Below are 17,081 nucleotides of genomic sequence, written 5' to 3' on the forward strand. Positions count from 1 at the left end.
GAGAGAGAGAGAGGCAGAGACATAGGCAGAGGGAGAAGCAGGCTCCATGCACCGGGAGCCCGACGTGGGATTTGATCCCGGGTCTCCAGGATCGCGCCCTGGGCCAAAGGCAGGCGCCAAACCGCTGCGCCACCCAGGGATCCCTATTCCTTAGTTTTAACTGGGTTAAATAACATAGATGTTAAGACACCATTATTACATTGTAGGGGATTGCAGATAAGTTTTCCTAAGCCCTTCGAGGCATCTGCCTTCCCACATTAGGGAATCTATTTACTAGGAGGGCAAATTGAACCCTAAAAATGTACACAAATAGGCACATCCATGAACCGACGTCTGTGGTTCTACCATAACATTCCCTGTGGTCTAGTTAGAAGTACGTGCTGTCATGTGTCTGTCAATAAAGCTTGAAAAGGATCATATACTCTTAAATTATTTTCCTATATTAGACTGATGGGGTTCAGCATATGAACCGTCGGAGATGCGAGGTGTGTCAAGGTAAACTGACAAAGTGATCTCGCCAGACTGCGACCACGGCGACCAGGACCGCCACGATGCAGCCGAGACCGTCCTCTGCCTCTCAGGCCTGTAGCAAACCATAATAACGAGGTTGCTCTCGGTAGACTCCAAATTGGGTTTTTTTTTTTTGGTTTTTGTTGTTTATAATCGGTCTCTAGTTCGGCAACACACTCTGGCGAGTGTATCCCTGCAAAAGGTAGGTGAGTCTGGTTGGGTAAGCAGCTCTACTCCCAAACTCAGAGTCACCCGCCTGTACAGCCTCGGCAGGAAGAGGGAGGCCGGTAAGTCACATAAAACACTCCATAAAACATTCTCCTCTCAAAAATATAGTCGCCCAAGGTTCAGAAACCAGGGCAGGTAGGAAGGATAAGCGAATTTGTGTACTGAGGTCTCGATCTATGTTTTATGCACAATTACAAGCTAATGTTCTCTGTGAAACAGGCCCCGCCTTCGCAGGGATGCTCACGCCTGCAATCCTGAGGTCCGCAGCCCCCCATAAACTTTGTTCCCAGTCTCGCTGCTTGACAGGTATTATCACCTGAGACAATGCTGATTATTCCATCTGTATCCAAAGAACCAGCTCCCTCCAAGAGAACTAATCATTAAAATGCAAATAGGTGTTTCCCACTTCACTGGTTTAGCGGAGAAAGACTGTTAACAGCTTTCTGACAAGAAAGAGAGAAGCTTAATGAGTCGATGCCTTAACCCTGTGGATGGAAGGAGCACAAGGCTCCGGATCCAACTCCGCGCTGTGCGCCAGCCTCCGGTGCGGATCCTTTCCGTGCGGCGGCCTTTACGAATTAGCCGGTAGAAGCTGCTGGAGACATTACCCAACAACAAAGCTGATTTCGGATTCCACTCACTGGGCCCAGGCAGCTCTCACGTAGACTAATCACTTAAATGATTTAAAAATGTATGAATATGCATGGTGGTGCTTTACAGAAAAATAAAGCCCAGCTGAGACCGTGCCATCAAAGCTTTCCTCCCTTTTCTCTGATTTGGAGCAACTGCACTGGCGTATCTGGAACGCTGCAGTGGCCGCAGAGCCTGAGGCCCAGGTGGACGAGGCACGAGGGCAGTGTGTCCGGCAGCCCTACAAATGCAACCTCTGTGCCGTCTCCCCGATCCTCACGGCCTCCTGGGGGGGGGGGGTTGGGGTCTTAAATATCTACATCTTGAGCTGCCCCCGGAGCGAGAAGGGGCACATCTCCTCCCTCTGCCCCTGGCAACTTTACACCTTTGGTGCACGGTGATCGGTGATCTGATTGGATGCTGACCCAGGTGGGCTACCGGGGGACCTGCTGGATGTCATCCAGGACGGGCAGACAGGGGTCCTGTGCGCGACCAGGGTTCTGACCGATGACAGGGTGGGGGCAGGGGCACTTCCGGGGGGAGGATGCAGCCCTGCCTTTGCGTGGGGGCAAGCCGCAGGGGTCCCGCGACCCGGGGTGCCCACAGGAATGCATGAACCCCTGTCTCTGAGCAAGGACCCCCCCAGCTAACACCCCCTTGACTCAACCCACGCCCTCCCGCAACCACACCAGCTGCATGTGCCCCCGTAGGACAGCGGGAAGCAGCCGAGAGTGGGAACCGGACTCCACGCAGCGCACACGGTCTGGGTGGGCCTCGAGGTGGAGGGTCCAGGCTTCGGAGCACAGTGAGGACCCTCAGCAGGAGGCGCGTGTCGCACAGGGACAACACAGGAAGCCAAGGCCTGATGCGCACGTTCCCCACCCGGGACAGACACTGACGTTATAACAAGAACAAATGAAGTTCCCAAGTACCTGCAGGACCCGCTCAAGCTGGAGGCCCTTGTGGGCACCCTCGGCCCCTCCCGCTCAGAGGCCACTGCCCGCCGCACAAAACCTGCTCTCGGTGGCCTCCCTGCAGCATCCCACCCCAAAACTCCGCTTTTCTTTGACCCCGGAAACACCGGGTGTCCAGAGTCTCGGGTTTTATGCACCAGTGACCATTTGAGTCCGTGCGCTTTGCCGCAGCCACAGCAGTGCACCGGATACCCCTTCACCCACAGAGCAAGACGTTTGAGGACTCAGGCACGTCTCAACCACAAGACTGGAGAAACAGGGTGTTTGATGGAATTTCTACATGGACCCGATGGTCCCTTTTGTTCTTTCATCTCGTGGGTGGAAATCTCGGCAGTGAATATGACGATGTTTGTGTGACACGGAGCACGTGCTCGAGCCGTGCACAGTCAGGCACCCCGGGGTCCCGGGCCCCGGCGGCCACCCCCGCCCCGTGGCGAGGCCACACGCCGCCGCGCTGAGCCCGACCCTCACAGCTCTGATGCATCCAGGGCCCCCACCAACGGAGGCTGCGTGCGAACCGCGTTTCTTTTATTCTTTCCTCTTGTGACACTGGAAAGGTTTCGGCCTTCACTACTTTCCAACATAGGTAAGTAAATCAGAGTCAGGAGCTCTCGTTTTAAAAGTATCTTCGAAAAAAATAAAAAATAAAAAAATGAAAGCATCTTCGACCACACGGATCGTGCACTGTTTAATGGCACTGACTAGCAGCAAGCTCCTGCTGCGCCTCTCGGTCGCTCACTAATGACACAGAGTGGTTTGCCCAGGTCTTGCTTCAGGTGAGGCTCATCAGCACTTGGGGCTAATGTATTTAAAGCCATGAAATACGTATTTCTAACACCAGCATTTACTACCTGGAGAAACCTGATTAAAATCTGTGAACCCAAAACCCCAAAGGCAAGTGTTGTAACGTGGCTGTGATTCACTTTCCGCTCAGCGATGACCGCCCCCTGCCACCCTGCACCCCACGCCGGTTTTACCCACTTTCCACCAAACACTGGAGAACGCAGGCGGGACACGCCGACGGCCGTCCGCGACCACGGTGCCCCCGCCATGGCCAGCGGAGGCGGGGACGGGGTCGAGCACACTCACCTTCCGGCTCCCCGCAGAGGGTGCACTGCGATTCTGCAAACAGAAGAGAGAGAGGCCGTTACTAAGGGGTCTCGGGGTCTCACGCCAGTCATGGGAGGGGCCCTCTGGGCGCGTGGCCCACGCCCACCCCACGCCTGGGCAAACATCCCTGCACGGCACGAGTGTAGCCGCCCCTTCACACCTTCCTCACCGGCAGACCACCCACCTCTTCGTCACAGGCACACGCATACGCACATGTCCTCATGACCACGTGGGGCCCCCAGGACACTGGGCACAATCAGATGACGGATTTCATCCCCTAACACCCAAGCCTTTGCTTTAACCACAACTCCTACGTCTGCTTTCAGGCACCAACAAGCACGAGCAAAAGGGCGGAATTAAAACCACAGACGCACATTAAGCTCCAGCTACCGACGGTCCTCAGGGTGCAGGTCCGCCCATCAGCGTCAGACCCTATGAACGGCCCAAGACGTGTGGGGGACACGACCCTCACGGTCTCCTCGGGAAACTATGACAGCGAGTACGATACGGTAAGTACAAGTGCAACTGTGGGCAAGAAGTGAGGCCCTGGGTCCTCTAGGCAGGTGACCCCCCGCCCTGCCGTGGCCCTAAAGCAGGGATGCAGGCACCCTCCACGTGAGCACGGGACGGCGGGGTGGCCAATGCTTTCAAGCAGCCCTTGGCGCCAGCCTCCTTCTATTCCAACCCCAGGAGGCAGCAAAGGACTTGCAGAGGGCACAGCGTCTACACGGGGTCTCAAGGACCAGGAGGATTTCGGGACAAGCGTGGCGCAGGCAGACGGGCGTGGCCGGAGGAAGGGGCTGGTGGCCTCAGCCCCCGGGTGCTGGGAGGACACGAGATGGACAGTTTGCGGAGGGAACTCAAGATCATAGCAGGAGCTGGGACATTTTTTAATATAAAATTCAGACCCTTGGGGCACTTGGGTGGCTCAGCAGGTGAGCGTCTGCCTTCGGCCCAGGGCGTGACCCCAGGTCCCGGGATCGAGTCCCACATCGGGCCCCCTGCGAGGAGCCTGCTTCTCCCTCTGCCTGTGTCTCCGCCTCGCTCTGTGTCTCTCATGAATAAATAAATAAAATCTTTAAAAATAAATAAAATTAAGACCCAAGGATGATCTCTGAGTGAACAATGGCAATGAGTTAGTCTTCTGTTTGGGGATGACCGCAGGAGTGGCAGGGGCGGGGTGGGGACAGGCGAGGGAGCCTGCGGGCCCAGGCTCGCCCCACCCGGCGAGCGCACATGTGGTGGGGGGTGGAGGGGATGAGGGAGACAGGGCGCCAATGGACGCCTCAGGGAAGGCACAACCGTCCTTTAACGCACACCGGATGGGGAGCTCTGACGTCCTGAAAGCACAGCCGTCCGAGTCAGGGGAGGCAACCCCCCCACGGCCAGGTCACCCGGGTCACGGTGCCGTGTCTGCTCTGGACACCCACCTCCTGCCCAACAGAGCGGAGCGCAGGCCCTAACTACTCCACATTGCAAAGCGGGTGCGTCCAGAAGGTGAGGAGCCAGAGTCTTCAAAGGAGGGACCATGGGCAGGTGCACAGGGGCTTGTTCCCTGTCCTGCCCGCCCGCCCGGACAGCCGAGGAAGCTCAGCTCACCCCTGTGGTCCAGGAGGGAGGCCTGGGTGGGCGACAGGGCCACGCCGGCACAGCACCAAGGCTGCAACCCTGCACCACCGTAGCTTGTGCCAGCGATCGGTGCAGAGGTGAGCAGTGAACACAGGCACTGGGATCTACAGGACACAGGAAATGAGCATCACTCGCCTGGGTGCAGTGTGACGTCCAGGAGCCTCACTCCCATTCCCAAGGCCAGGCCCCCCATGCTGCTCCAGGGTCCAGCAGGTGCAGCTCCGTCCACCTTCTCTATGACATGCTATGGACATGGTGCCACGCCCGCTGCAGCTAATGGTGCAAACCCCTTGGTGCCCCCATTGTGTGTGAGGCCGCAGGGCATCTGCACTAAGGGACCTGTCCGAAGACACACAACAGCACAGAGCCCTAAGTCCCCCAGCCCCAGCTCTCCTCGTGGTGACACGATAGAGCAAGACCGGGAGTCCCCCTGGGACTCCCAGGAGGTGTGTGTGTCCACGGGGCAGAGAGAGGTGACAGTTCAGGCCCCCCCCACCAGCAGACCATGGAGCCAGGGAAGGGGCCTAGGGTGGGCGGCAGCCTGGGGCCTGAGCAGCGGAACCTCAGAGCCACGCACTGAGGAGAACCAGGTTCACCTGTCAGCCCACCCCTGCCAAGGCCCGGCCCACCCCTCCCACCCCGACTGGGGACCTGAACCCAGCGCCGGGCTGCTGGAGCAGACCAAGCTACTCATTGCAAGCACTGACCTGGATCTGCACAAAAATCAACCCACAAACGTAGGACTCTCTGCACATCTGACCTTTATCACGGGTGGATGTGCTCAGAATCACCCAGGTCAACACACGGGGGTTGCACAACAGCGCAGATGGCACGGGAGCTGGCACATTCAGTGAACTCAGATTCTGTGGATCAGAGACCCAGGGACAGGCGACGGCACAGAAACATCTTTCGGGGCCCAAGTGTTTCACAAATGCCACCCAGGCCTCATCCTTAAAGTATTTCCAGCAAGATCCTCAATCGATCCTGTGTCACGGGGGACGGCGGAGCCCTAGTTGAACTGCCAGCATGCCCCGTGTGTGGTGACTGCCAGGACCCAGTGTCACCACGCTCACGAGCCCCTGCACGTCCCCTTGGACCTGCTAACGGTACTTGGGGCCCTGCTGACATGCTGTCCTCACTCACGTGCATAGAGAGCTGTGCCAGGCGTCATTCCCTGTCGAGGAAACTTTGGGAGGGCTGGGCAGGCTCTGGCGCGAGGTCCTGGGTGCGGGGATACCAGCTGCGGAGGTCTGGGTGCAGAGGGTCCCAGTGCAGGGGTCCCGGGTGCAGGGGGTCTTGGTGTAGGGGTCCCAGGTACGGGGATACCAGGTGTGGGGGTCCGGGTGCAGGGGAGTCCGGGCCCAGGGGTCACAGGTACAGGGGTCCTGGGTGCGGGGGTCGCAGGTGTGGAGGTTGCGGGGCTGGGTTCCAGGTATGGGGGTCCTGGGTGTGAGGGTCCTGGGTAAGGGGTCCAGGTGTGAGGGTTTGGGTGCAGGGGTCCGGGGGTGTGGGGTCTGAGGGTGGGGGTCCCAGGTGTGAGAGTCTGGGTGCAGGGGTGTGGGTGCAGGGCTGCTCCCTTCCCTGGGGCCTCGCTGGCGTCAGAGCGAGACACCCCAGCCCCTGGGCCCACACTCCAGAGCACAGTGACCGCATGGCAGCCTGCGGGCACCAGAGCCGAGGCCGGAGGAGGAGCAGCCTGTCGGGGGCAAGGGTGACCTCGAGTGAAGGCGCCAGCGTTCACCCAGCAGCAGGTCAGCCTGGCTGGCGACACTTTGCCCACCTCGGGGCCCTTCCCTGGCCTTGACCCTCGGCCGAGCGGCGGGAGGACAGGTGCCCGGCGCCGGGCGTCCCTCGAGCACTGGCTGAGCCCCGGGCCGGCTGGCGGTCGCGCCTTCCCCCGCTGCCCTGGGTGGGGGCCTCCCGCCGGGCTCTGGCTGCAGGCACCGGGCCGGGCGCCGACCAGGGGCCGCCGCGTTAGAGGGGGCGTCCGAGCCACACCAGCCCGTCGCCCTGAGGAACAGCCACGAGGGCAACAGTCACACTGTGCAAGGGAGTCAAAGCTGACACCGGTGGATGCACCTTCATTAGCGCCGAGTCTCATTTAAATCAGGAGAAGACTACACTGATTTATGCTAATTGACGCAAGACGGAGAAATCCTTGTGACGATTTGAAGGGCACAGGGTCAGTGCCTGAGCCAGACGCAGCCCCCGCGTGGGCTTCCTCCCCAGGCGCCGAAGCACCGACCCTGAGCGCCTCCCCACTCTTCCCTGGGCGGGAGGCGTGTGCCCTCGGTCACTCTGCCGGGACACGGGAGCCGCGGCGCCCGGTGTGTCTGCAGGCGTCGTACCTGCAGGTGTTTCTAGGGTGGCGGCTGTCAGCCCGCGGGCGCGGCGGGCACGGGCAGCGGCTCTCTCCCACCCCGGGAGGCGCCGGCCCGTGACACCCGCACCTCGCTCTGGGCCCGGGCCGCCGGGGGCCTGGTGCCGCCGCGGCTGCTGCTGAAGGAGGCAGTGCGGCCGGCGCGGGGACCCAGGCCCTGGATTGCGGAGGGGAGCCCCGCGGGGCAGCGGTGGGGCCACTGGGCTCCCTGCACATCTGCCGCTCCTCCTCCCATAGTCCTTTGCGCCGCTCCAGCTGGGCCGGGACCACCGGGTGGAGACCACTCGGCCCGCGTCTGCCCTCCTAGGAAGCCCCCTCTGAATGGCAGGGAGGGAGCACTTCAGACCTGCAGCCCCCGTGGAACCAGGGTGCCACGGTCACCACCAGCACTTCCCGAACAAGCAAGGAGCAAAACTGTCACCTTCTGCAACGATCCCGGCACCGGCACTCAGCCGCCCGCACGCAGAACAGGATGGGAAGCGTGACCCTAGGACTTCACAGGTGCAGGATGACGCGCTGATGCGAGACTGACCAGCTCAGGTGGCCCGATGCCTTCTCGACCGACCAGCGGCTTCACAGAGTCACAATTCCTTGATGCTACGGACGCTACGTGCTAAGATGGAAAAGTCTCACACGTCCAGAAGCAGAGGAAGAGGAAAATGCAGACTGCTTGGATCTCAGTTCCACGTTGAGAGCGTCTCCTTTAATACTTATTCAATCCGTAACTCTGCAGAGAGCCCGTCGTGTCCTAGCATCACCCTCTGTGATGTGCGTTGGTCGCATACGGGCCCCGAGCACTTATCAGTGCAGAGCAAAGCCTGGAACGGCCGACAGTGGATTTCTATCAGTTTCTTTCTAGGGAGATGTGGCAACGGGAGTGAGCAGATGGGTCACGGGCAATGAAATGAAGCTCTCAGTGAACAGAGGCGGACATTTAATTGGGAAATTAAATGCATGAAAAAAATGGAAAAAAAAAACAATTTTAAAAATTCAGGCAGTTAAAGTATAAAGGAAAAAAAATATATTTCTGGCACAAAGTAACTCCCTAAATATTAGCTGTTGTTGTTACTGTCTTCCGAGTTTGCCTTCGTTCCAGTTTGAAAAGAAGCAGGACAGGCGGGAAGGACAGATTCCACCCCAAGGATGCTCCAGGACTCAACGGGACAATCATATAAATGCCTATTCCCCAAACCCAGCCCAGGCTGATCAATCACCAGATGTCTGCAATTTAATAGGTATTCTCACCGCTTATCCATCTATAGATATGAGAATCAGATGCCGATGAGAGGAACCGGTTACAGTACAGTTCGAGCTGTGCTGGAGGGAAGAGACACGTACTCCAGACGCCTGTGCGGCCTGGGAGCTGGGCACCTGCAGGGGCAGCGGGAGTGACGGGCTCTGAAGGACCAGCAGGACGTGTGTCGGTGAGCACAGCCCTTTCGGGAAAGGAGTCAGCGCCAATGTCTGGGCAAGAAGCTATGCAACGTGGTAGAAAAATGGCTCGGGGAGCTTCTTCAACACTCGAGAAACACGAGAAGTGACGTAAGACGCACCACGCGTGGTCGGGCACCACGCCCCACGGGCATGCCCCACTGGCGGTCGTGGATGGAGTGTAGCCCCAGTCGCTCAGTCGGACAACTGCACGTAAACAGGATTCCCATGAATTTATTTATTTATTTATTTATTTATTTATTTATTTATTTATTTATTTTGATTCCCATGAATCTAACATACGATTTGAAGATGTGAAGGCAGGCCCAGAAATGAGCAGCTTTAATAAAGCAAAGGGCCCCAGGGAACCAGAAACAGAGGCCAAGGACAAATGAGAGCCACGGTTTGCTGGCCACGGGCATCTACGCAGGTTCCACGGGGACACGCAGAATCAGCTTCACGATCCGTGCCCACGTGCGGCGCTCAACCGTCTCCGGGGACACCGCGCTCTCCCGCTGTGCTCCCTGAGCATCTCCCGGGCTCCTAGTGGCACTGCTGCTGCGGCCAGAGTGGGGAAACGTCGCTGCGGAACGTCAGGCGGCCCGTGTCCGTGGGAGCAGCAGATGCACACACGAGAAGCCCTCCAGCTGCCCCGGAGCTGCGTGGCCCGTGTATCCACCTCTCGGCGACCCACTTCCGGCCGTCGAATGCCTGGGTGTCACGCTGGACTCTGGAGGGTCTCTGGGAAGCCGATTCAGCTTCAGAGCGAGTGGAAGAAAGTTAAATAATTGATCGGAGTCTCTGAGGAAAAGTGGGGTCCTGGTATTACTCACTGAGAAGTGAGCTCGCTGCCGGGCAGAGGGATGCTGGGATGGGAGTCGGCCTTAAGGCAAACGGCTCCTCTGCGAATGCATCGATGGGCCACTGCATTCTAGCCGCACGGTCTATGAAGTTCCTTTTTTTTAAATTTTTATTTATTTATGATAGTCACAGAGAGAGAGAGAGAAGCAGAGACACAGGCAGAGGGAGAAGCAGGCTCCATGCACTGGGAGCTCGACGTGGGATTCGATCCCGGGTCTCCAGGATCGCGCCCTGGGCCAAAGGCAGGCGCCAAACCGCTGCGCCACCCAGGGATCCCCTATGAAGTTCCTGATTCCAATCTCACTAACCCCCATGACAACCCATGTAAATAAGTGGCATTATTAGTCCTTTCAAGCAGCCGGGATGAGGCGAGCCTGCAGAGATGAAGCCGCTGTCACAGCCAGCTGAGGGCCAGGGCCGGCCACTGACGTCCACTTGTCTGCATGAAGCTGTTCCTGGAGTGCACCCGTGGCACCCCTGAATTCTAGCTGTGAGGCGCCCTTGGCGTCTCCATCCTCGCCGCGGCCTCTGTCCCAGCCACGGCGGCCTGTGCTAAGCCTAACCCGTGGTTCCCAGGACCTGTCCCGGCTCAGAGCACACCACGGGACTCTCTCCTGGACAGTAAGTCCCCCGGGTCCTGCTCACGGCCCACACAGACGTCCCCCTCCCCAGGCCCCTAGGCCCGTCCACGCGGCGAAGTGCAGCCCCAGTGGAGCCCTGACACTCCCAGCCTGGGCCCGAGAAGCCTGGTGTCGTCAGCCTTTCCCCATACTCAGCCCCTGCCACCCACGCTCAGCCGCTCTCCCTCACACTCAGCGCCGTGTCCCCAGCGTCCGAGAGGTCACTCCGGCCTGGCACACCACAGCGTCCTGATGGGCCGTCCCCGTGGGGAGTCCACCCTGTGCTCCCCGACTCCACAGGCGGGGACCCTAACACCCACACTCGGCTCCCTGAGCCTAATGCCTTCAAGATTCATCCGCACGTGGCCTGTGGATCCGTTTCTTTCCTGTTTAAGGCTGAGTCACGCTCTGCTGCGTGGATAGGCCCCCCTCTGTTGGCCCGGCCGTGGGCACGTGGTTTGCTTCCCTTCTTGGCGACTGAGCAGCGCTGCTGTGAACAGGGCATACGAGTATCTGAATCTGTGCTTTCCCCTTGCACGGACACCGCCTCAAAAGTGAGGTCACCGGCTCGTCTGTGCTAGGGACTGAACGTTCACATGCTCAAGTCTTACCTCCGACATGGGACCTTTGGAAGGTGACGAGATCGTGAGGCCAGAGCCCCCAAAGGCGATGGGTTCTTCATCAGAGACCCCAGGGAGCTCCCGTCCCTCTTTCTACCACATGAGGACACCCCAGAAGAGGTCCCCACCAGGAACCGACCATGCTGGCACCTGCTCGCAGACTCCCAGGCTCCGGAACAGTGAGAAAATACATGTGTCTTGATGAGCTCCCCAGCCCGTGGTACTTTGTTATAGGGTCCAAGCCGACCGGCCAGTCCCCTGCGCAGCCCCTAAAGCGAGCCATCGAGAATGCACGTGCGGTTCTACTGCAGGTATCACGACACGAGGGGCTCCCCTGCCTGCTAATGCCGCATGGATCCTGCCCGCGGCAAGAGCCCAGACTGTAAGTGCCGCCTAATCCCACCAACTCGGTCTGCAAGATGTGGAGACAGATGGACTGCTCGTTTGGCTTCCTCTTGCTTTAGTTTGTGTGGATCGTACTTTTTAGGGGGTGCGTCGGCTTCACCACCAAGCGGAGTGGAAGGTGTGGGCGCTTCCTTTAAATCCCCGTGTCCCCCACGCCAGCGTCCCCACCGGATGGTACATCTGCCACAACTGATGAACCCACACGGACTCACTGTCGCCATCGGGGTCAGTCCTGGTGCTGCACAGTCCGGGGGTCTGCACAAATGCTCGACGCCTCGTATCACACGGACTCGGCTCCACCGTTACAGGGCACTTGTACTGCCCTAGGAGTCTTCTGGATGACCTGGGTGCACGTCTGGGCCCCTGGTGGTATCTCATCGTGCCTCGGAGTTCACTGAGGCTCAGACACAGGCGTAGGTTTGACGACTTCCTCTCCCACCTCACCCGGTTAACGCCTGGTCTCCTCAAGCTGTAGCTGCACCATCCACCGTGAGCCCACTCCCGCCTCCGCCCCTACTGCCGACGCCTCGTAGCAGACACGACGGCGGTGAACCTCCCGCCTCCCGGGTCCCACATGGTGCCCAACGTGGCAACTCTGCAGCTTGAATCCGACCTCCTGGGAGCCCTCTGGTGGGCAGCAGCTGGCCTCCCCGCGGGGCCTGCGAGGCTCTGGCCCCTGGTCCTTCTCACGGCGGTGCTGGTGCTGACTGCGAGGCTCCGTCCTCACCGCACCGAGGGAGAGGATCGGCATCTGCTGCCCCCCCTCCAGGACATTCTTCCTCCAGACCTTAACACGGGGCTGCGTCCTGTGCGGGGGGACACACATCCTGAGCAGACCCCTCTGCTGTCATCCTCAACCCCTTACCTATCGCTTGTTCAGCCTCAAAGTCACTACTGATTTATTTGTGCATTTGGTTAAGGAGTTGATGTTCCGCTCTCACCCGAGAGGTGCCTAGATCCAAGGGCCTACGCACCTGCACACAGGTGCACCACGCTGGCCTCTCGGCACCTCTGCGGGGGCGCTGCTCTGCCTCACGTCTGGGCCTCGCCCCTCCCCGAGGACTGGCCCCACGGCCCCACAGCCCCACGTAACACAGCCCCGGCTGCAGCTCCCACCAGTGCTCCTGGAAGAACCAGCCGCTGCTTTTTTTTGTTTTGGGTCACGAAGTCCTTTGCGCGTGAGTCAGTGGCTGGGGTAGTGTCTTCCCCTCTAGCTTGGGGGTGTCTGGGGGCCAGGGCTGCATGTCCTCAGAGCTTGCGCCCAGACAGGGCTCAGGATCAGAGTAATCACTGGCAGCAAAGACGCCACTCCCCTCTCTCCAGGGTTGACGCAGAGCTGCCATTAAGTCCTATTTGTCAACCCCACATCACGATGTCGATGTTGCTCGTGTAGTTTGTGCCATAGCAATGACATTCGCATCACTAGGTAGTGGTCACCTGTTCCCCCCTTGAGGGTGCAGCCGTTAATATGAGTCACGTATGGATACGTGGATCATACACAAACATGTAACATCTTCAAATGCAAACATAAATCCATCAAACACGTAGGATCCCACGCAGGCTTCTATGTAGGCCTCACACCCGCCAATCTGCACAGGTGCAGAGACGACTCGCACGTGGAAGGACGTTAGGCTACGCTGGGTGCACCCTTCCAGCACGTTCTTAAACTCAAGCGTTTGGTCACGTTCGTATCCATCCAACAACCACAGCATGTACCAACCTCGGAGGACTTGGTCTAACTACCGTCACCGTCATGTAAACCCGTACGGGATGACAAAGCACCACGCAGCGTGCAACAGCAGGGTGATGCAGGCAGGCTCGACGGCTGCCTCCCCACCGGCCCCACAGCCGGCGGCAGGTCTGAGATCGCCCCGGGGCTGCTTGGGCTCCCACGAGCCATAAATATTTCCACTGGCACCTTTGGTATCAAATATCCCTTTCCTGGCATCAGTGTGTCCTTGGTTCGTTCAAAGAAGTGTCAGCAAAACATCACTTATTTTTAAGCCTCTCTTTGCTGGTGGTGCGGTCCACGGCTCACAGCAGGATGCGTGAGAGTTGCTAGCGAGGCCTTATTTAGTGCCAGGGACACAGGCTGCTATTACCTGTCAAGCCCGGGACCGTTACTCGGGCTGCTGAACGGGACAAACTCCGCCGTAAAATCCGAAACAACACGCGCCAGGTGGTGGCTGCCACGCTGTGATTGCACCCGGATTTGTACTTTCTGTTTCTCGGCCCATCATAACCTACGTCTTCTGCCTGTCACCTGCGGGCAGTGGATGAGGTGGGAAGGCAGTGAAACCTGGCAGGGCGGGGCCTTCACAAATGTTTTTGAATTTACCTTGAGTTTATTGTTCAAAGGGAATAGGTCCTCGTGATAGTTTAAACTACACGAAATATTACACTGGGTTGGAGCCGATCACAGCTACCCCGGGAACCTCGTCCCCGGGCCCGAGAAGGATTTAAACTACGGGCTCCTAAAATCCTATTGATGCTGCATCCCTGTGTAGGAGAGCGCCGGTGACCCCTAAATTCAGGGGGGGCAGCTGAGCTGAAATGTCACTTATCAGGTCCATCGAGATGTTGGCTGCCGTGGACAAGTCGTAGCGGTGAAAAGGCACAGAGAGAAGGATGAGGGCGAAATCCTGCAAAGCAGTAACCCAGCTGAAAGCGTCATCAACTCAACACTGTGCAATCCCGAGTAGGACAGGGAGGGGTGGGAAGCTCATTTAGGATTTCTGAATCTGACTGAAAGTGTCTAGGACTCTTCCAGCTTTAGGATGATGTCACTCATTAATTTTTTTTTTTAAAATATTTTTTTGAATTTTTATTTATTTATGATAGGCACACAGTGAGAGAGAGAGGCAGAGACACAGGCAGAGGGAGAAGCAGGCTCCATGCACCGGGAGCCCGACGTGGGATTCGATCCCGGGTCTCCAGGATCGCGCCCTGGGCCAAAGGCAGGCGCCAAACCGCTGCGCCACCCAGGGATCCCATGTCACTCATTAATTAATTGTGTTTGGGGCAATTATGCATGTCCTGGACATTTAACAGGGTGATCGTAAAGCATTTAGGATATACCTACGAGGACCCTACCATGACACGTTTAATGTATTTATGGGGCCAATTGTGTTCATCTGAGAGGGGAGGCGGCCACGGATCATATAACGCACAAAGGCACAAGAGCCAACACAAAATTTTAATATGGAAGTTAAAGGCGCGATCACTCCCTTGCTCTGGTCCTACCCCGGGGGTCCACTTCCTACACGCTACAGCCTTCCCTTCTCCACAAGTGCTGACCCCGGACCCACTCAGACCGCTCTGCGCTCTCAGATCAGCGAGGCCCGGCGATTCGGTCGCCCTGGATGTTTGCACGTTCCCTGTGTTGTTCGTGGGTGTGTCTCTCCGCCCTTCTCTGCCCGGCAAGTGACTCCTCCTCCTCTGTGCTTGGTGATTTCCGGAAAGCGCGGCTCTATCCAAGTATCACTTACAGGCCGTACCACCCGCCCACGTACAGAGTCCAGGCCAGTGGTGTTCAGCATATTTGCGGGGTTGCGCCATCCTTGCCACCGTCAGCTCTAGAACATTTCCACCCCGTACCCTTCACCGGCTAAGCTGCGGTCCTCGTCCGCCGGCCCTGGAAACCAGTCCTCTCACTGCTGTCCGCATTTGCCCCTTCTGGACAGTTCACGCGAATGGAATCCCGCGTGGCCATAACACGCGACAGGCTTCACCTGGCAAAGTGCTTCCAAGGCTCGTTCCGCTGTAGCATGTGTCGTTCCTTCCTTCGTTTTGATCATTAAATAATATTCCACGTGTGGACGTCTCGTCAGGTACTCACCCATTCCCCGGTTGTCGGATGGCTGGGCTGTTTGCGCTTCTGCACGACCACGAATCACACCTCTGATGACACTCACGTACGTGCGTGAGGGGACAGGTTTCATTTCTCTTGGATATATACCAAGGAATAAACTTCCGGTCATATGGGAACTCTACATTTAGCATTTTGAGGAAACAATACGAGGAAATAATGCCTGAATTGTTATTTTTTTTGAAGACTCACTGAGGAACACAGCAAGGCCACACAGGGAAGACCCAAGGCGCTGTGCAGGGGGAACGGGTGCAGGTGAAGCAGGAGGGGCCGGGGCAGCTCTGGTGAGCTTCTTCAGCATCACCTAGAGGGCCGGCCGGGGCTGGATCTGCAGCCTGTGATGCTCCGGCCTCCACGGTGCAGCCCCAGGACGATGGACTGATGCCACAGCCTGACCCCACGGGGCCCTGCTGGGAGGCAGGCTCCTGCCTAGAGACGCCCGGCACAGGGCAGGTGTTTGTGTGGGGCTCTGGGCCTGTCCCCACTCAGCACCAAGGCCCTGAGGCACTTGCCCTGCAGCTCCACGGGAGGCCCTGAGCTCTAGGGGGCATCTCCACTGATAGGAGGGTCAGCGAGGGGGCCAATGGGGGGCGGTCAGTGGGCGGGGGCTCAGGAGCATGTTTGCAGAGCAAACACTCCAGATGATGTCAACCCAGCAGGGGGGCCCCAGTCATTCATCCATTCACTCATGCAGGCTTCTCTGTCCCAGGGCTCCCCTTCAAGTGAGGGAGGCACATATCCCCAGGGGGTCATGAGAGTAAGTACAACGTGCCCCCTGTAGGACATCTCTAGGACAGGACCCTGTGGGGGGGGGGCAGTGTCTCTGCGGAAATGACCTTGAGCAACAGGGAAGGGGACACAGGATGGGGGAGGCACTCCAGAGACGGGAATATTCTCCAGCTGCAGGTGATGCGGCCCCGCAGGCCGGGCCCATGTAGACAGCAGCCGAGGTGCTGGCTGCAAGGTCAGGGCTGTGGTCACCTCCTGGGTATTTCCTCTGGGGCTCAGAGCCCCCTGCAGCCCTCGACCCATCCTGCCGGGGGTGTCCTGCCCCAGGGCCCCTCCTCCTGGGCCCACCTCACCCCTCCCAGCCTCTCTCCTCAGTCCCTCAGAGCCCAGAGCTCCGCCAGCAAATTGGATAAACTAATTAGTGCTTCCATGTTAATTAATTTCCGTTGTTTATATAAGCTATGAGATTTCTGTTCTTGTGTTGGTCCCTTTAGGTAAGTTTATCTACAAACAAATTAAATCCCATTACACCAAATTACCCTGGAATGCCAATCATCAAAGCAAGTCTTAAATGCACATCTTCCCCGCAGAACCCTCAGAGATAATCTCATATCATAAAGAAACATTTAAAGCAGAGGTAACGCTCATAATTGATGTACATTGTCAATGAAACTTCAAAAAGATTTATCAGCAAAGTCACTTGAACGGCGCGTGGCAGCTGTGTTTTCCTCTGCGTGTCTAAATCGTGAAAATTAAATCTCCAGGTTTAAGAGTGGAGGTAGCACCGAGCGATAAAACAAAATAAAGATGATCTGAATGTAGTTTCCAGGATTGATTACCTTTTTTTTAAAAAAAAAAAAAAAAAACCACTTACATGTTTTTCGCCGACTTAAATCTGAACCACGCCTGCGTTCTGAGATGTTAACATTGTGCAGTTAGTACAAGTCGTTCCCGTTAGTTACAACGAAGCCCATGGCAGGTGACTAAGTCCTACGCGGAGGGAGGCTCTGGGAGCTGTGTCCTCCCGGGGCCCCGGTGCACCACGCTGCAGCCCCGCAGCACTCACAGGGGTGGGCCGGACACGCC

General features: G+C 57.8%; 1 protein-coding gene across 5 annotated transcripts in view; it reads right to left on the reverse strand.

Annotated features, from left to right (window-relative positions):
* The window catches only part of DLGAP2 (DLG associated protein 2), a 687,758-nt gene that overhangs the window by 303,226 nt on the left and 367,451 nt on the right, over nucleotides 1-17,081 (reverse strand). For all 5 annotated transcript variants that reach the window (XM_072742322.1, XM_072742318.1, XM_072742319.1 and 2 more), the window contains one exon: nucleotides 3,432-3,464. In XM_072742322.1, the coding sequence (XP_072598423.1) occupies nucleotides 3,432-3,464 (33 nt within the window). The remainder of the gene's footprint in view (nucleotides 1-3,431; nucleotides 3,465-17,081) is intronic.

Source organism: Vulpes vulpes, chromosome 16 (genome assembly GCF_048418805.1).
Source record: "Vulpes vulpes isolate BD-2025 chromosome 16, VulVul3, whole genome shotgun sequence".
In the NCBI taxonomy this organism is placed as follows: Eukaryota; Metazoa; Chordata; class Mammalia; order Carnivora; family Canidae; genus Vulpes; species Vulpes vulpes.